General features: G+C 44.6%; 1 protein-coding gene across 1 annotated transcript in view; it reads left to right on the top strand.

The window, feature by feature from the left end:
• The window catches only part of Vit (vitrin), a 117,830-nt gene that overhangs the window by 50,654 nt on the left and 50,550 nt on the right, over positions 1–16,626 (top strand). The window contains exons 4-5 of the mRNA XM_057778681.1: positions 4,446–4,602; positions 11,798–11,931. Coding sequence (XP_057634664.1) covers positions 4,446–4,602; positions 11,798–11,931 — 291 coding nt within the window. The remainder of the gene's footprint in view (positions 1–4,445; positions 4,603–11,797; positions 11,932–16,626) is intronic.

Genomic DNA, 16,626 nt, shown 5'->3' with positions numbered 1-16,626 from the left:
TCCTCGCTTATTCTTCTCTTTAAAGACACCTGTTTCATGTGTTTTGCGGATAAAATCCAAAACTAAGAATAGGAAAGTATAAAAATTAATGTAAATGGTGTATCGTAAAGGTTAAGCCCACTTACAAAGCAAAGAGAAGTCATTTCATCTGTCTCCAAGTAGAGACAGATAAGATTCATTACAAGAAAACAGATCTCTTCACAAGCAACTGGGGAAATACCACAAAAAAATTACAAAAATATATTTTCATATACTCAAAGAACTGCTGTCAGAAAAATACAAAACGCCTTATTTTTTCCTAGCTGGGCACTGACTACACTTTCCAATGATCTTGGCAATTACTCCGCAAAATTTAATTAATTCACTTTCTCTGGCTTCATTTTCGGTTAAAGTTTACCAAAGTTGTGTGGGCATCCACCCTTTATTTGTTTCATTCCCTGGGGCAAAGTTATTTCAGACACTCAACTTCGCTAATCAGTCCGGGGACAGACAATATATTGTGTTTGAAATATCTCCTAAGCGGGAGAGAGAGAGAGAGAGAGAGAGAGAGCCACACCAACTCCAGTGTCGTCTGTGTGACATGATATATGTCATTATACCGGACGGGAGCTACGTGTCCTATGGGACTAGGCTTCCTGGAGGTCAATGGCAGATAGCCTGGTATTGGCCGCCCTTGGGGCACAGATGGGTTTCTCAAGTAGCTGGCTATACGGAATATGAGCTTTGCACAATCTCTTTCATAATAATGAATAGACAAGGATCATTCTCTTCAGGAACAGCTCTGAGATAAGGAAGCACAGTATGGGAATGTATAAGACTACAGCAGAACCCTTGTCATACACGGGGTGTATGATGAGCAAGGGAATAGATGAGTTAATGTTGATGGACAAAGACTGTTATATTATACTTTAAACTTTATGGATAGGCTTGCTAGATCCCAACCCCCATGGTGTCTTCTGCATAAGAAGGTACTAAAAAGTATAGTTCAACAGGTGCAGAGAACTGATTAGGCATATTTGGTCACTAGATGAAATAAAGGGTTAGGAAGAGGAAGGGCCATGATAGCGATAATGAGACAGAAACTTTCTATTCATAAGATGAAACCACTTGTCTGAGGTTTACAATCCCAAGGACAAGATTTCCTCTTCTAAGGATGTTTTATGTCTAACACCTGTTCCTGATAATATGCTTTTCTTAAATATCGTTGATGTGACTAAAAGAAGCTTTCATACTGTGCCAACCAATGATACATGACCTTTTGATTTGTTCTTTGCTTGAATACTATATAATGAAAACATGAATTCAGTAAAATCGCAGCAGATTCCAACCACTCTCCTGTGTGTTGTGTCTGTCTGTCATTCGCCGAACTTGTGCCTTCCTGTTACCAGGACCTGCTTCTCTGACGGTCTGAGTGTGGCTCCTCTGAGCCGGTCCGTGGCAAGAGAGAGAGAAAGAGAGAAAGACAGGGAGACAGAGAGAAACACCAAAAATGTTCCTCAAAGAAAAAAGGAAGAAATTTATTAACTTGAGGCAAAATACTCCCATGGGGCATTTCCATCTGTCTTTCTAAGCACAGATTTCATGGTCAGTCCTACAGTATGCCCTATTTAAATACCCTGAGTATTCATTCAATACATTTCCAGATCTGGCTTCACTTATTCCACCCCCAAAAGATTGGGTTAGCCTTCCAGAAGATCCAAAATCTCAGAGTGTTACAGTGTAATCGGAATATGATCCCAATCCACAGGGTTTGCTATCTCTTCTTTCAGATAACTAAGACCCAGAAGTCTGCTGTTTTCTTCCCTTCCAAAGGAGACGTATTTAAGAGCAATCTGTGGAGGAAATGGGAATTGAGGGCCTCCGTTAGACCCTGGGACCAAGCAGTGGGGAGAGAACAGTGGCATCTTCTGTCCCCAAATTGTCTTTAAAAAAAAAAAAGTATAACTCTAAGACTCCAAATGGTAGACCCAGCCTTGCGTATCAAAGTTTAAAAGAACAGAAGGTTAAAAAGAAATAACTTCGGTGGGGGGGATGCGACTAAATGTTTTAAGCACGGAGCTGCCGTTCTTAATGTAGACCACAAATTGCTTAAGCCTGTGATCAAGCTCAACCCTGGCTCCCAGGAGGAGCGCCATGCTGGCCCAGCCCTGAGTGGCAAAGCCGGCGGGAGGGGGGCTCAGGAGGGAGCAGGAGTTCAACTTCCGATCTCCCTCCAACTTGAATGAAATGTAACTGCTCATTCGGTTCCACTAGGGTTAAGGAGGGGGAGGAGCATGCGCTTTGGGGTACAGCTGGAAAGCATTAACAACTCTGAGAGCATCTCAGTAACTCAGAGGGTGGGTGGCCTGGCAGAGCTCCTGGATCTCGGAGTGTAATCACAGGCTCTTAGCACTGGGAGGGGTTTAATTTCCACCTCCTACCCAGGATAGAAACCCCTTACAACTGCTCTGTTGCAGGCTTCCACCAAAGGCCCCTTCATTGCCTCGTGGGACGGCCCATTCCTACCAGGGTAACATCAGTTCCTAGAAAATTCTTGGCAAATTTACCTCTATGGCAAGTTTACCTTCCCAGTGCAGCCCCCCTCCTCGGGTGTCAGGGCTCACAACAGCGCTGCTAGGAGAGACAAAGGACCCCTTCCCTCTGAGTTCTTCCTCCTCAACGGCCCTTTCTGTCAATCCTGACTTCCACTCAATGTCCTCCAGCATCCGTGTGAGGATGAGCATCCTGGGCTGTACGTGTGGTTTAGAATCACGTTTGGAATCTCTTCTAAAAACAGGACCCAGACCTGAAGGCATTCCTACAGGTAGAGTCACCTGGAGCAGGTGTGCTTGTTTGTGGTGACTGTCGCACTATGTAGCCTTGTCGCACTATGGAAGCCGCTGTGGAGAACATGCTGGTCCTAAAGATCGCGTGCCTTTGCCTCCTGAACGGTGGGATTAAAGGTGCGCACCACCGCAGCAGATCTTCAGAGCACACTTCTTAAACTTCCGACTCACAACCCAGTTGTGAAATCTTTGTTACCTGAGTATGCAGGTGTATAAAAAGATACATAAATAAAATACTTATCAATAATTATAAAATTATCGTTTATTAATGACAGAAGCAATTTTGTGTTAATGAGATGGATATGCTTTTTTGTTTCTACAGTGAAAGAATTAAAACTTATCTAAATATCGGATACTATAGGAAATCTTTAATACTTCGCAAAGTTCATCAACATTTGAACTCTGTAGTCACCCACAGGGAGAGCTCTACTTCTTGTAGACATGTAGCATAGGGACTTGGAGAGATGGGTTGGCCTCTGCAAGCTTTTGCTGCTCCATCCTGTGGACCTGAGTTTGGTCCCCAGCCCTCACACAGCTCTAACCACATGCAAGGGATCCAGTACCTTCGCCGGCCTCCTCAGACGGTCTGAGAATGTGTCCATACACACACACACATGGACAAGTGCAGTCACGCACTCAAGAACAAAATAAAATTTCTATCATATTCTTTCTCCACTGCCATCCAACTTCATGTTCTTTCTCTCTTTCATTTTCTTTTCTTTTTTTTTAGAAAAGTTCTCACTGTGTAGACCAGACTGATCTTGAACTCACAGACCTGTATAAACCCACAATTTACAAAGCTGTGACTTGGGGGGGACCTTTCTATTTTGAGGGGAAAAATCTTTTCAGAGAAGCATCCAACCCTTTTTCAGACATCGCCAGCAAAACATTTTGTGAGTATTCTCAAGTAAACTTTCCAGTCCACAAGGCCTTCCTATGTGACAAAGAGGAAGGCACAGGAGACCAGAATGGATACACTCTGCTGGAGGCAAAGATGGATCCTATAGCAAGCCAACGTCTAGGCCAAGGAGATTCTCCAGGACCATAGCTTTCCCTGACCAAACACCTTCCATGTCTTCCCACATGGCTCACAGATGCCCTGAGGCTGGGCCAGCCTTGCTACTTCTCTCCCCCTCTTGGCTGCCCAAGCCACCTTATCTCTGCTATCTTTGGCTCTATAACCCCCACTCCTTTGTTTGTCTCCCGGAATGTCTTTCCTGCCTCCTTTAGGAGTTTTTTTCTTCCTGGGAAAATCACAGGGCTTCGAGAAAACCAGTAGTTCCCTCCTTCCACTGATTCCAGATCACATTCTGACGGCTGGAGGTGGCTCTTTTCTCCAAATTATTTTCAATGAACTGGTTGTCCAAACCAGAATAGGAGCTGGCCTTTATTATTTTTCTCTTTTAGCATAATTAAATACAACGGATGCCATCATTCTTTTGGTCTGAGGAACATCCTCGCTATGTCTTTACCCTCATCATATGGAAGGGATGGATACAGGGTTAATTCAGACTCAGACTTTCACAGATTAAGTAAACGAATACTTATGACCTAACATTTCACCTCGTATAGAAGCTGACACAGCAAGGGGGTAATTTTGACCTCATTTTGTGTTCCCAGCTGTACCGCAGATCAACTGTGATGTCAAAGCTGGAAAGATCATCAATTCTGAGTTCATGGTGAAATGCCCAGCAGGATGTCAGGATCCCAAATACCACGTTTTCGGTACTGGTGTCTACGCATCTTACTCCAGCGTGTGTGGCGCCGCGGTTCACAGGTGAGTGACTGCGACCTACTCAATGATCAGTGATCAAAGAGCTAGCGGGGACCCTCCGGTGCAGGGTTGCTGTCATTAGCACGCAAAAATGTACAAATCTGGCCGCGCCTCCTGCATTCCGTCTGGAAATTTGTCCGAGAAGTCATGCATGGTCCTGCGTCTCCTTTCACAGCGCTCTTACAGAATTTAACTGATTCCCCTGCCTTTCTTTAATTTTAAATTTCATAATTTTTAAAAAAATTGCAAATGAAAACAAAATCACACACCATAATTAATCAGACCCCAAAACTTTATGATTCTGTCAACATGTAGACAGTTAGGACAATCATTTGGAAATGAAGCTATGAAATGTCACATCAGAGTCTATACTGTCACTGCTAAGTGTATTTTTATGCATATATCAACCACCAAAAATAAAAAATCATATTCTGAATCCTGTCAATAACATATGGACATGTGGATACAACATAACATACAAAAAAGAGAACAGAAAGGGGGCTAAATATTAGGGGATAAGGGAGAACTGAATGCGGATGATAGAGACGAGCTATAGAAGCAGATAGAACACTGTTATACCCCCGCCCCCTTTGGTGAGGAAGGAAGAACTGTATTCTTTCATGACCACGGCAAAGAAAAGAAAGCTCTTGACCCTGTACAACACAGTTTCTCCTGCCTGCAATGTGCAAAGAAATGGTGGGCATGGCCAGAAGTTTGGGGGAGAAGCTACCAGAGCTATGGTGACAGACTGGGGACAGAGGAGGGTGACAGGTGGTTCCATTTGTCCAGGTGTCACTTTGGGATTGAGGGATAACAAGAGGCATGACATGCTTTGAACTCAGTCACAGCTTAAATGAAGAAAGGCAAAGTGATCATCACAGACTCCATAGACCTCTTTTCCCTATGTCGGGAGCCAAACACAGTGGAATGTGTGTTTGTTTAATATCTTTGGCAATCAAGTGAGCCTGCACATGGCCAACACTTTGCCCAGGTAACCTAACGTCCACACTCTTCACAGCAATTCCCCTCTGAAGTGTCTGCTGCTGTTAGGCAGACCTTCAAGATAAAGACAGGGCCAGATGTGGCTGTGCACACCTGTAATTCAGCATTTGGAAGTATAAGGCAGGAGAATCAGGGAGGACAAGGTTATTTTCTGTTGCATGGACTCCAAGGCCAGCCTGAGCTATGTGAGACCCTATCTCCAAAATGAAAAACACACAAAAAGACACCAGACGAATATAGCCTGTGTAGATCTTCTAAGGCTATATTCTTAAGCCTCGGAGTAAGGGATTGTAAGCCAGATTCACCCAGCTACTCATCACTGCTGCTGGCACAGCCTTGGATGCAAGGCCTGGATGCAAGATAATGTCTGAATCGTTCAGGTTTCTGGTTTCTTTTTTTTTCTTTTCTTTTCTTGATTTGCACAAACACTAATTGGTAGTTCTGCTGAATGACCTAAAAATCCCCTTTGATGGCAGCTATATTAGTCCACTATGAAATTTGGAATAAGCAAACAAAACAAACAACAAAACGCTGCACATAAGATACAGTTTAAGAATTACCAGGAGATCGTATTAGATATACTTATCCTTTGGACATAGCAATAGGAGGAAAAAGGTTTTGGTGGAAGGAGGACTACAAACACTCTATTGAAGATAAGCTGTAGAATATTCCAGAAAAGCAATGCTAACTTAATTCAAGAAAAGGTAATGAAAATAGTTTGCATCCCTCTAGAAATCAAGATCACACAGGAAACAAGCTTATATAGGAATCTACACAACAAGTACATAAACACACAAGTACATGCTCCCCAACATTTCATATAATATTCATCCCTGCACACATTTGTTCATGCATCCTATGCTGATACACAGACAAGAATGCTTGTGTGCATTCTTACATACATTTGCACACCCATCACACATCACCAGCATCAATAGTATTCTATGGTCCATACCTGCACAGACAGTGTGGTATCTGTGTAGGCAACGATATTTGCTACAGAAGCTGAGCCTGCCTTAAGTGGTTTTTGTTTGCTTGCTTGTTTGTTTTCCAGCTGTGATCCTGAATGGCTGATACCTCACTTTGTTTCTTTCTTTTCTTTTTTCTTCTTCTTTTTTCTTTCTTTGCACATTCTGGCTTCCTCTTACCCTTATCTTTTTTTGTTTTGCTTTTTGTTTGTTTTTAAGCAAAACAGAACCATATAGTAAATTTGGCCTCACCAAAGATGTCATCCAAATGAAGTGTAACCTTTCCATGGTCCTCTTTCCTCGCAGCTTCATTTCAATTCAAGACTACCACTAGCACCCATTTGTCAGAAGAGGAACTTGGGCACAGTGAAGTTAATGTCATTGCTAACTAGCTGCACAGAGAATTGCAGAGTCCCTGTGTCCCTGACTTCCAGCCCAGAGCTCCAGATCATACATTTACATAAGAACTACAGGGCCCAGCACCACCCAGTGTGTGGAGTGAGGGAGGCCCTATGTATACTCTGCAGGAGTCATGGACAGAGAAGGCTTTAAGAGGAATGGACACATGCCTAAGGAGTAAACCGAGAAGGATGTTTGGAGGAGCAGGGCTCTGCAAGCCCAGTGTGCAGAGCAGGACGTAAGAAGTCAGAACAAGACTCGCAGCTTGTTTGTGAGCAACCGAAAGTCATTGCGGTTTCCTTGGACCCGTGTCTGAGAGAGTAGCAAAAGATGAGGTATCACTACCCATTGGGAGGATGAATAGAAGTCTTCAGGGACTAACAAGAATTCAGATGCTATTAGCTTTGTTTTCTACAAACGGAGAGAATCTGTTTTTCAGGAAGCCAGATTTGAGACATACCACTCAGGTAGTGTGCTCTGGGGAAGCTCAGTTCCTCCCCTGCCAGAGTCTCTCTTCCAAAGGCAGAGCAGGCCGGGCGGCGGTGGCGCACGCCTTTAATCCCAGCACTTGGGAGGCAGAGGCAGGCGGATCTCTGTGAGTTCAAGACCAGCCTGGTCTCCAAAACCACAGAGAAACCCTGTCTGGAAAACCAAAAAAAAAAAAAAAAAAAAAACAACAAAAAAAAAAAAAACAAAGGCAGAGCAGGAGGCAGCCAAGAACAGACCTGGCCTCAGAAACCCAAGTTAGCTTGGATTAAAGGATTTGATATTCATACATCGTATCATGAACAACCGTTTTCTCGCAAGTGCCTTATTTTAGTCTTTCAAAACAAAGGTATATTGGTCACATTGAAGCATTATATCTGGGCTCAGGCTCATCTCAAACAGACCCTTCATTTATTTATTTGATAATTCATTCATTCATTCACTCACTCATTCATTCATTCATGGGGGAGGCACACATGGCATGTCCTGTGCGTGGAGCCCAGAAGACAATTTGGGGGAGCTCTGTCCTTCCACCTTACTGAGACGGGGTCTCTCTTGTTTCTGCCATGCCTCATAATTTGGGCTAGCTGGCGCATGAGCTACTCTGAAGGCTCCTCTTCAGTCTCCGCCTCCAGTCTCTCCATAGAAGTCCTACTACAAATACACACTGCCTCATGCAGCTTTTTCTTACGTGGGCTCTGGGTTCTATCTTGGGTCATCAGGCTAGGCTGGTGTTAGCAATGACACCAGTGCCATGCAAGGGAACACACAAACTAAGTGACAGTGTCGCAGCAAGTCAATTCCTACTGTAAAAAGGATGAACCAGAAGCCGAAATGGGCTGGCTACACACCGGGGCCCACGTGACTCTGGTGTTTTATGGAGTCATTGACTTGGGTTGTGACTGCATCTCATCCAACTGGCGGAGCGCGACTTCACCCTGACACAACAGGCTAATTCACACTCATGAAACATGAGTCCTTCCTGGGCTATCTTTGATTTGAAAGAGAGAGAGAGAACCCAGAGGGAAGGGAGGGAGGGAGAGAGGGAGGGAGGGAGGGAGGGAGGGAGGGAGGAAGGAAGGAAGGAAGGAAGGAAGGAAGGAAGGAAGGAAGGGAGAAAGGGAGAAAGGGAGAAAGGGAGAAAGGGAGAAAGGGAGAAAGGGAGAAAGGGAGAAAGGGAGAAAGGGAGAAAGGGAGAAAGGGAAGGAAGAACAGAGGGAAGGAAGGAAAGAAAGAAGGAACAGGGGGCTGGAGAGATGGCTCACTGGTTAAGAGCACTGGCTATTCTTCCAGAGATTCTGGGTTCACTTCCCAGCACCCACATGACAGCTCACACCTGTCTGTAATTCCAGTTTCAGGGGATCTGATTTGATACCTTTACACCAATGCACATAAAATAAAGTTAAATAAATTATTTTTTTAAAAGAAGGAAGGAAGGGAAGGGAAAAGAAGGGAAGGGAAGGGAAGGGAAGGGAAGGGAAGGGAAGGGAAGGGAAGGGAAGGGAAGGGAAGGGAAGGGAAGGGAAGGGAAGAAGAATTCTTCACAGCTGGCAAGTACCTTCACCCACTGAGTCATCTAGCAGGTTCTAACCCAAGTACGTAAAGGGGCAGAGGTGAAGAGAGCTCTTCCTGAGACAGAGCAATGGGGAGACCATTTTCCCCATGCAAAGCCTCTTCCTGAAGATTTTTGAGTGTGTGCCTATCCTCAGTACAGGGGCCACTCAACATTTCATTCAGTGGTCTACCCTCCCTCTAGGCCCTCAGTTTATCTCAGACCTCAGGCACCAGGGTCAGGAAGGAGGTGAATGTCGAGGCTGAGCACACAACTGTGCAGAGCTGAGGTGAACATCAAAGCCAGGCACACGTCTGTGCAGAGCTGAGGTCTGGTGATCTGGTGGTAAATATTTTACAGCCCATTCTCCAGAAAGGCGTCAGAAAGCAGACAGATCTCACTAGCCTGCTCTTAGGACGTTTGGTCTCAAACCCTCAATGTCAAGTCAACTGGGTCGTGAAATCCTAAAAGCTTAACAACTCGTTCCCCAGAGCTGGTGTAAGAGCTCCCTGTCCCAAACCACGGATAAGTCTTCTTACATAGAAAAATAAAATGTTATGGTTCCCACAAGAATTTTTCCCAGGGGCTGGAGAGAGAGAGTTCAATGGTTAAGAGCACTTGTTGCTCTTCCAAAGGACCCAGCACCTACACAAGGGTTATGAGTGTGTGGCTCACAAACACCTGTAACTTCAGTTCCAGGGTTTCCGATGCCCTCTTTTGGCTTCTGTAGGCATCAGGCAGGCATGTGGTATGCATATATGCAAGCGAAACATCTTTAAACACATAACGATAATTTGTAAATTTGCTTTTACATTTTTTTCACTTGTTTAAGAAACAAGCTTAATTCCAGAAATCTTTAGAGGTGACGGTAAATCACCAAGTATGTTTTGAGCACAAAAGTCTAAGATGGCAGCAGAAGCAAGATGGCGTCGGGCTCTCCGTGAGGAAGGGCACGGGCAATGAGGGGACCCAGAGAAGGCGGCAGCACAATGTAAGCCACGTGAATGGGATGGCGAAGGCGGCAGCAAGCAGAGGCTAGCCAGACTCCATGGTGGAGCAGTCAAGGCTACAGGAAGTGTCAAGGAATCAGAAGGGGAGATGTCTGTGCTCCTGAACCCTAAGAAGTACCACAACCAACAGGGACAAACTTAGAGTTTGAGATCAGCGAAACCGGCCCGCTTTCAAATCCCTCTTGCAATGTGCTGGTTACAAAACCTTGAGTGACTCATTCATTGGAGCAGCCTGCTTCTAGGGAACAGGAAATAACAGGGTTCCCTCCGCCGCAGGACTCTGGAGTTTGCTGGGAAGGGCGGTGAGACAAGTGTGAGATGATTTTAGAGCCATTAAGTGTTTTACACGTCAAGTGCTATTATCACTTTCTTCATGGCCATGGGGAATTGGAGTGTTGAAAGTTGTTGAGTCACTGTGGAGTGGGGAGGGCCGGAAATGGCAACCTTACCCCTGGAGTGAAGGGTCTGTGTTGATGGGAGCATCCTGGTACTTTTGATTCATACGTTATAACTTGCAGATACCCGAGAAGCCATGGTAGACTCCAGAGCAAGGTAACCACATTGCAAAGGTGCTGCTTAGGACCTGAGGTGGGCCTCCTGCCTCGCAGATAGCTATGCCAGTCCCTACACATCAGGGCATAAAACCTGGTAAAAATCCTACAAATCAAGGAACAATTATCAGCCTTGGGAAATCCGTTCCTTTCTTCCTTTCTCCTCATTTTTCCCTCTTCTTCTACCTCCTTCCTCCCCTCTTTCTCCTCCTTCTTCCTCCCCTTTTCCCTCAAAGAACTAGGTACCATTAATAATTTTATCCTGCTCCTTCAAGTGACTGAACTCATTCTGGAATATGTCAAAGTCAAATAAGAAATGGGCGCAAAGTCTTACTTCAAAGAACAAGGGGGAAGCTTAATGTGGTAGCACCTGTCATAGTCGCAGGTCCTCGGGAGTTCAGGAGCCCAAAGCCAACCCGAGCAACAAAGTGAGACCTACAAATACAGAGTCAATAAGAATACAGAAAGTCACTAGAAAGCCAGGATGGGTTGGTGGGGGAGGGAGTGCGGTGAGACAAGAAGGTTGAAACGTTAAGGCCAGCTTGGTCTACACAGTGAACTTTGAGGCTAACCTGGGACACATAGGGAAACCTTGTCTCCAAAAAAGCAGAAAAAGGAAGGAGGGAGGGAGAGAGGGAGAGAAGGAAGGAGGGAGTGGGTTCCTTGGACAAATGTCTGAGAGAACAGAAAAGTCTTCAGAAAGAGGTGTCACCACCACCCATTGGGACGCTGAATTCTTAAGGGTATTTGAGATGCTGTTAGCTTTGTTTTCCACAGAGATCTCTCTAAGGAAGCTCCATAGGATTAAAAACTAGGGAGCAGGGCAGGGGAAGGACTAAGTGTATAAGCATAGACCTTTAATCTCAGCACTCAGGAGGCAGAGGCAGGCAAATTTCTGCGTTTGAGGTTAACCTGGTCTGCAGAGTAAGCCAAATTTACCTAGCAAAACCCTGTCTAAAAAGAAAAAAAACAAGACTGAAAATACACAACCAAAGAGTAAGACTGGGAAAGCTAGGGGGCAAGAGAATTGTGTTGTAAGAGCCAAGAGAATGAGGACATTTGACCTGGAGACCAGGGGCCCAGGCCAAGGGTGGAAACACCGTCTTGGGGATTGAGCTGCAAGGTGAACCTTTCGTGCGTGGGGGCAAAGACAGAGACTGGCTGCTGTGCAGGTAACAGGCAGTATTTCTGTACCTTCTTCTGTGTAAGATTTTTTTTTTCTTTTCATAGTGGTGTGCTGGATAACTCAGGAGGCAAAATACTTGTTCGGAAAGTTGCTGGGCAGTCCGGGTACATAGGAAGCTATGCTCACGGCGTTAAGTCTTTATCGTTGCCCAGATGGAGAGAATCCTTCATCATCTCAGGTACGGTCCCACCCTGAAGACAGGATACAGGCATCCGAGGGGGCACCAGGATGAAATGCAGGCTTTCAGCTGCTTTTTAGTTTTTGCTTATAGCCACCTCACTTCAGAAATATAGAAAAAATTCATTCTAAAAACAAGAATTATGAAATAATTATGAAATCATATTTACATGATAAATCACTGCAAAGTCAAACCTGGAAATAATGCATCAGTTGCTCATCTTAGCTGCATCATAGCTGTCTGCAAATCCAATCCCACTTCACAAAAGTGAATCACATTTATTAAGTTGGGTTATTTAAAGAAAAAAAAAACTAGTCCTCAGGTGGGCCAAATGAACCCCATATCTAGAACATTCTTCCATGAGCTCTCTGGGACATGGAGAGGTGGCAGCATGGGAGAGAAAGAGCGAATCACAGCTTTATTTTAGATTGTTTTGAATTTTTGTTCAATTCATTGCTTCACCATTCAGCTCAACTTTCTAGCATCATGGAAGTCTTACAGATAATAAATTCTGACTCTCTCCCTCGCAAAACTCCTGGAGTGTAGTTTCTCAGTGGAAAGGCAACCAGCTCTCTCCAAGCCGTTACGAACGGTTTCTTCTATCTTTGTTATTCCTTCGAGCCAGGCTTTTATTTTGAAAACAAACTAACGGAAAACTGAAAGGTGACACAATGACCGCCCGTCTTTCTTTCACCCAGATTCCTTAATTGTTGACATTTTTGCTTTGCCTACTTGCATATCTACCATTTTAAGATAACTTTTCTGGAAAATGTTGTGAGTGTCCTTGACATTTTACGTGTAAGTGCGGCTCTGCATACGAGTCTCTAGGAGTGCAAATGCTTTCTGAGCAACTATCGTGGTACCACATCTGCAAGCGAACATTGATGCACCACTGGTAAAGAGTTCTTATTCACGTGCTCCAAATCGTCCTCAGAATAATTTATTCCCTTTTTGTGATCTGTACCATGATCAAAGATTAGACCTAGCATTTAGTTGCCAAATCTCTTCGGTCTCTTTTAATTCCCCCACCCATGTCACATCTTGTCATCGTGAATAATAAAGACATCTATGAAGTCTAGACCAGTTGTCTAGGAGTATGTCCTACAGGATGGACCCAAAATGGGGCCAGCTGCTTTTTTTGTCTTTGTTTTGGTTTTGTTTTGTTTTGTTTTGTGGGTGTGTGTGGGTGTGATTGGATTCTATTTCAATAGACATTTCTAACGGTATATTTATGTTTTATGTATATAAGTGTTTTGCCTGCATGTATATATGTGTGTGCCTGCTGCACACAGAGGCCAGAAGAGAAGATCAGAACCTCTGGAAATGGAGTCACAGGTAGTTATGAGCCATCATGTGGGTACTAAGAACCGAACCCAGATCCTCTGCAAGAGAAGCAAATGCTCTTAATCATTGAGCCATCATGCCAGCCCCCCAAATATTTTGAAAAGAATAGGTTATATGATCAAATCTTCATGGTGTCACAGTACAACGGCCATATCAAAGAGTTATACGGTCAGTTTCTTTCATTGTTACTGATGCCAAATTTGATTGCTTGCCTAGTATAATATACTTCTCCAGGGCCATAATGTGTGTAATTAGTTAGCAAGCAGGGTGATACTTCAAGAGCTTGAGGAACTCATTCCCCAGTAATGTTTACTCAGCAGTTTTTACACTCCTTGCCCATCCTGGCTTCATAATTAAGACATTAGTCAGTGGTTCTCCAGTATCCCCTCGGGGTACCAAAATCTGCAAGCTGCTCAAGCGCCCTCTGTACAAAGGTCTGCGCACAACCTATGTCCCTCTCTCCCGTCGCTGTGCCGACTCCGGATTCCTTCAGTACCTAACAGTGTGGTTGCTGTGTACATAGCTAGTCCACTCTATTGTTTAGGAAAGGATGATGCAAAAACAACCACCTGCAGCTCAGCGCAGCTGCAAATTGCTTCCAAGTATTTTAATTGCAGATGAGTTGAATCACAAATTCAGATGCTGTGCAAACAGGGCAGACTGTAGCTGCAGAATTACGATGTTTCCTAGTTGGGTCATTCCTTCCACAGTAGTGCTCCCCTTAAGCCCTCTGCATGACTGTGTTTAATGTAGACTACGGACTCACTCTTTCTCTTTTAAATATAATATGTTATTATCCACCACACCCAACAAACCTTCATTATATTGCTGTGTCTCACATCCCCTGAGATTGGCCAGTAAAAGCTGCTCATTCTGGTGCCCTGTCAAATCTGATTTGAAGCAGAGGATGACATCCTATGCTCACCTTACCCTCTCCTTGCACAAGACCCGGCCTCCTTGTTTTCTCTAAGGAAGTTCCATGGGATTTAAACCTAGATTCTTATTCAAAGCTGCCTGGCCTCCAGCAAGACTGGATGTGATGGGATTATCCTAAGGAGAAATTCCCCCACGGAAACAGAAATGCCTCATTATACCATTGCTCTTCCAGACAAGGTGGTTTTCTTATCCCCATCAGGCATCCCGGGTCCCAGCCCTTATTTCCTCCATCCATCAGAATTGTGACAAAAGAAAAAACAGATCCTTTAGGATTCTCCTCCAAATGGGCAGGCAACCCCTGTTTCCCCGAGCCTGTTAAGTCATACAGATGAGCCTGGTTTCTTTATCAAATCATGGAAGGCCGTCAGCCACAGAGTAAGTTATAACTAAGAACTCAGAGCAGAGACCAAATGACAGTGTCTAATTGAGAAGAGAGAACTATAACCTCCACATAGGAATGCACCAAGCAGTTCCCGCCTAAGCGAGAGAATTCAGGCTAACAACTCAGCCTGCCATCCACGACATTCCTAGAAAGGAGAAGCATTGAGTGTTACAGACGTTTGTGGTGGTTGTTGTTGGCTTTTTGTTTTCTCAATAAAATCAGTTTAACAAGTTTATTCCCTAGAAATCTCAGCTTCCATCTCCCTCGCTTAACAGAAAATGACTGTGGCCAAAGATAATAAGCGTGTGTGCTTACACAGTGACTAGGAGACCTCTTCAAAAAAGATGTTAGGGAGGTCACTGTCTTGTCACGCTGTTGCTAAGGACACCCTGTGAATCGCAAGTTCACGGCCGGTCGTGGCAGAGCCCTCTTCAGAAGGCTCAGGTGTGACCTTTCTCTGGGTTTTTATTTTTAATTTTCATAGGTCACTGTGCTTCTTTAATTAATCTGCCTTGGGTATCTGGGAGCTGTCAGGGAGAGATAGGGTGTGTGGTTTGGGTCCTGATAATCCCTGGATGGTGCCAGCTTGTGCGAGGCCAGCGTAGGTCCCCTAACAACTGCCCTCGGTGGATACTTTGATCCATACTTCAGACAGCTGAGCCCATGCTCTCTTGCCTTCTGAACAGAAATACTAAGAACGATCCAGTTTTAGTCACGAGAAGACTTAGAGGGTAGAGGCCTCTTTCTACCTAGGCCTCTCTATGTGTGAACTCATTGTGGCCCATAGCCAGGATGCCAGCAGGAGGTCTGAAGCAGCCTCAACCAGGGAGTGCTCAGAGCAGGCCAGGGCATGGCTGAGGGCTTGGAAATGGCCCCTTCTGCTCCCCGGCAGCTTTAATACGATGAAGTAAGAGGCACCTGTAAGCCAGATTGTTTGCCTTTGCGTGGAACGTACAGCTAATGTCTGAATAAAGTTTTGCATCTTTGTGGGCATATGCGGCTCTAAACACTTTCGAATTTCATTTTTCAATGCATCCCTGTAACTTTTTAGAGGTTGTGTCATTATTTATATTTTCTCAATGAAAAAAATAGAGTCTTGAAGATTATAGCAGCCAATTAAAAGTAAAAATAAGGGCTGGGGTATGGTTCAGTGGTAGAACCTAAGCACACGAAGGGCACTGGGTTTGATCCCCAGGACCATAAAAATAAAAATGATATGAAAAAGTAAAATATAAATAGAAAGCCAGTTTTTCTTAGGCTCAGGCACTTTCTGAGACCTCACAGTTCCTGAGTCAATAGGATGCTTGGCTCATTCCCGGGCCGTGTTCTGACCTACTTCACTCCAATCCCCATAATGACACCGCCCCTTACTATTGAGAGACGAACGCTTTCATATAAATATGATAGCAAGTGCCCACCCCCAACCCCCACTGAAGACAATGATAGGTAGCAAGACCCTAAACATTAAGATATTCCTGCACGGGGCTAGAGAAATGAATCAGTGGTTAAGAGCCCTTAATGTTCTTGCAAAGAACTGGCATTTGGTTCCCCATACCTACACAGAAGGCCTCATAAATGCCCATGGCTATAGTTCCAGGAGATCCAAAAGCTTTTACAGGTCTCAGCATGCACACTCACATGTGCATGTGCGTGCACGCACACACACACACAAATAAAATAAAATAAAATAAATCTTCAAAGGTATTTCCTCATGTCATAACTACATGAGATACTGCTTATGTCCTGGGACCTTAACAGCTATGCGGAGACAATTGAACTTGTAAGGGGGAGGGGAGACTGTGTGAATTCCGTTGGAACCTTCCATTTAATTGTAGAACAGGCCCACTGTCCGGCATCTCTTGGAAATGAGATGACTCGGCAGGAAATAGGCTTCTGGGCCCATTTCAGTCGTCCCAGGCTTGATGGCTGCTTACTTCTCTACCAGATCATTGCTGGTCCAGCTCTGATGGCCCGGTGTCTTTCCTTTCCTGTTTCTACTGTGTCCTTGTCAGACACGACTGCTCTTTCTCCTT

Source organism: Chionomys nivalis, chromosome 1, assembly GCF_950005125.1.
Source record: "Chionomys nivalis chromosome 1, mChiNiv1.1, whole genome shotgun sequence".
Taxonomy (NCBI): Eukaryota; Metazoa; Chordata; class Mammalia; order Rodentia; family Cricetidae; genus Chionomys; species Chionomys nivalis.
This window is presented reverse-complemented; position numbering and strand designations above follow the sequence as displayed.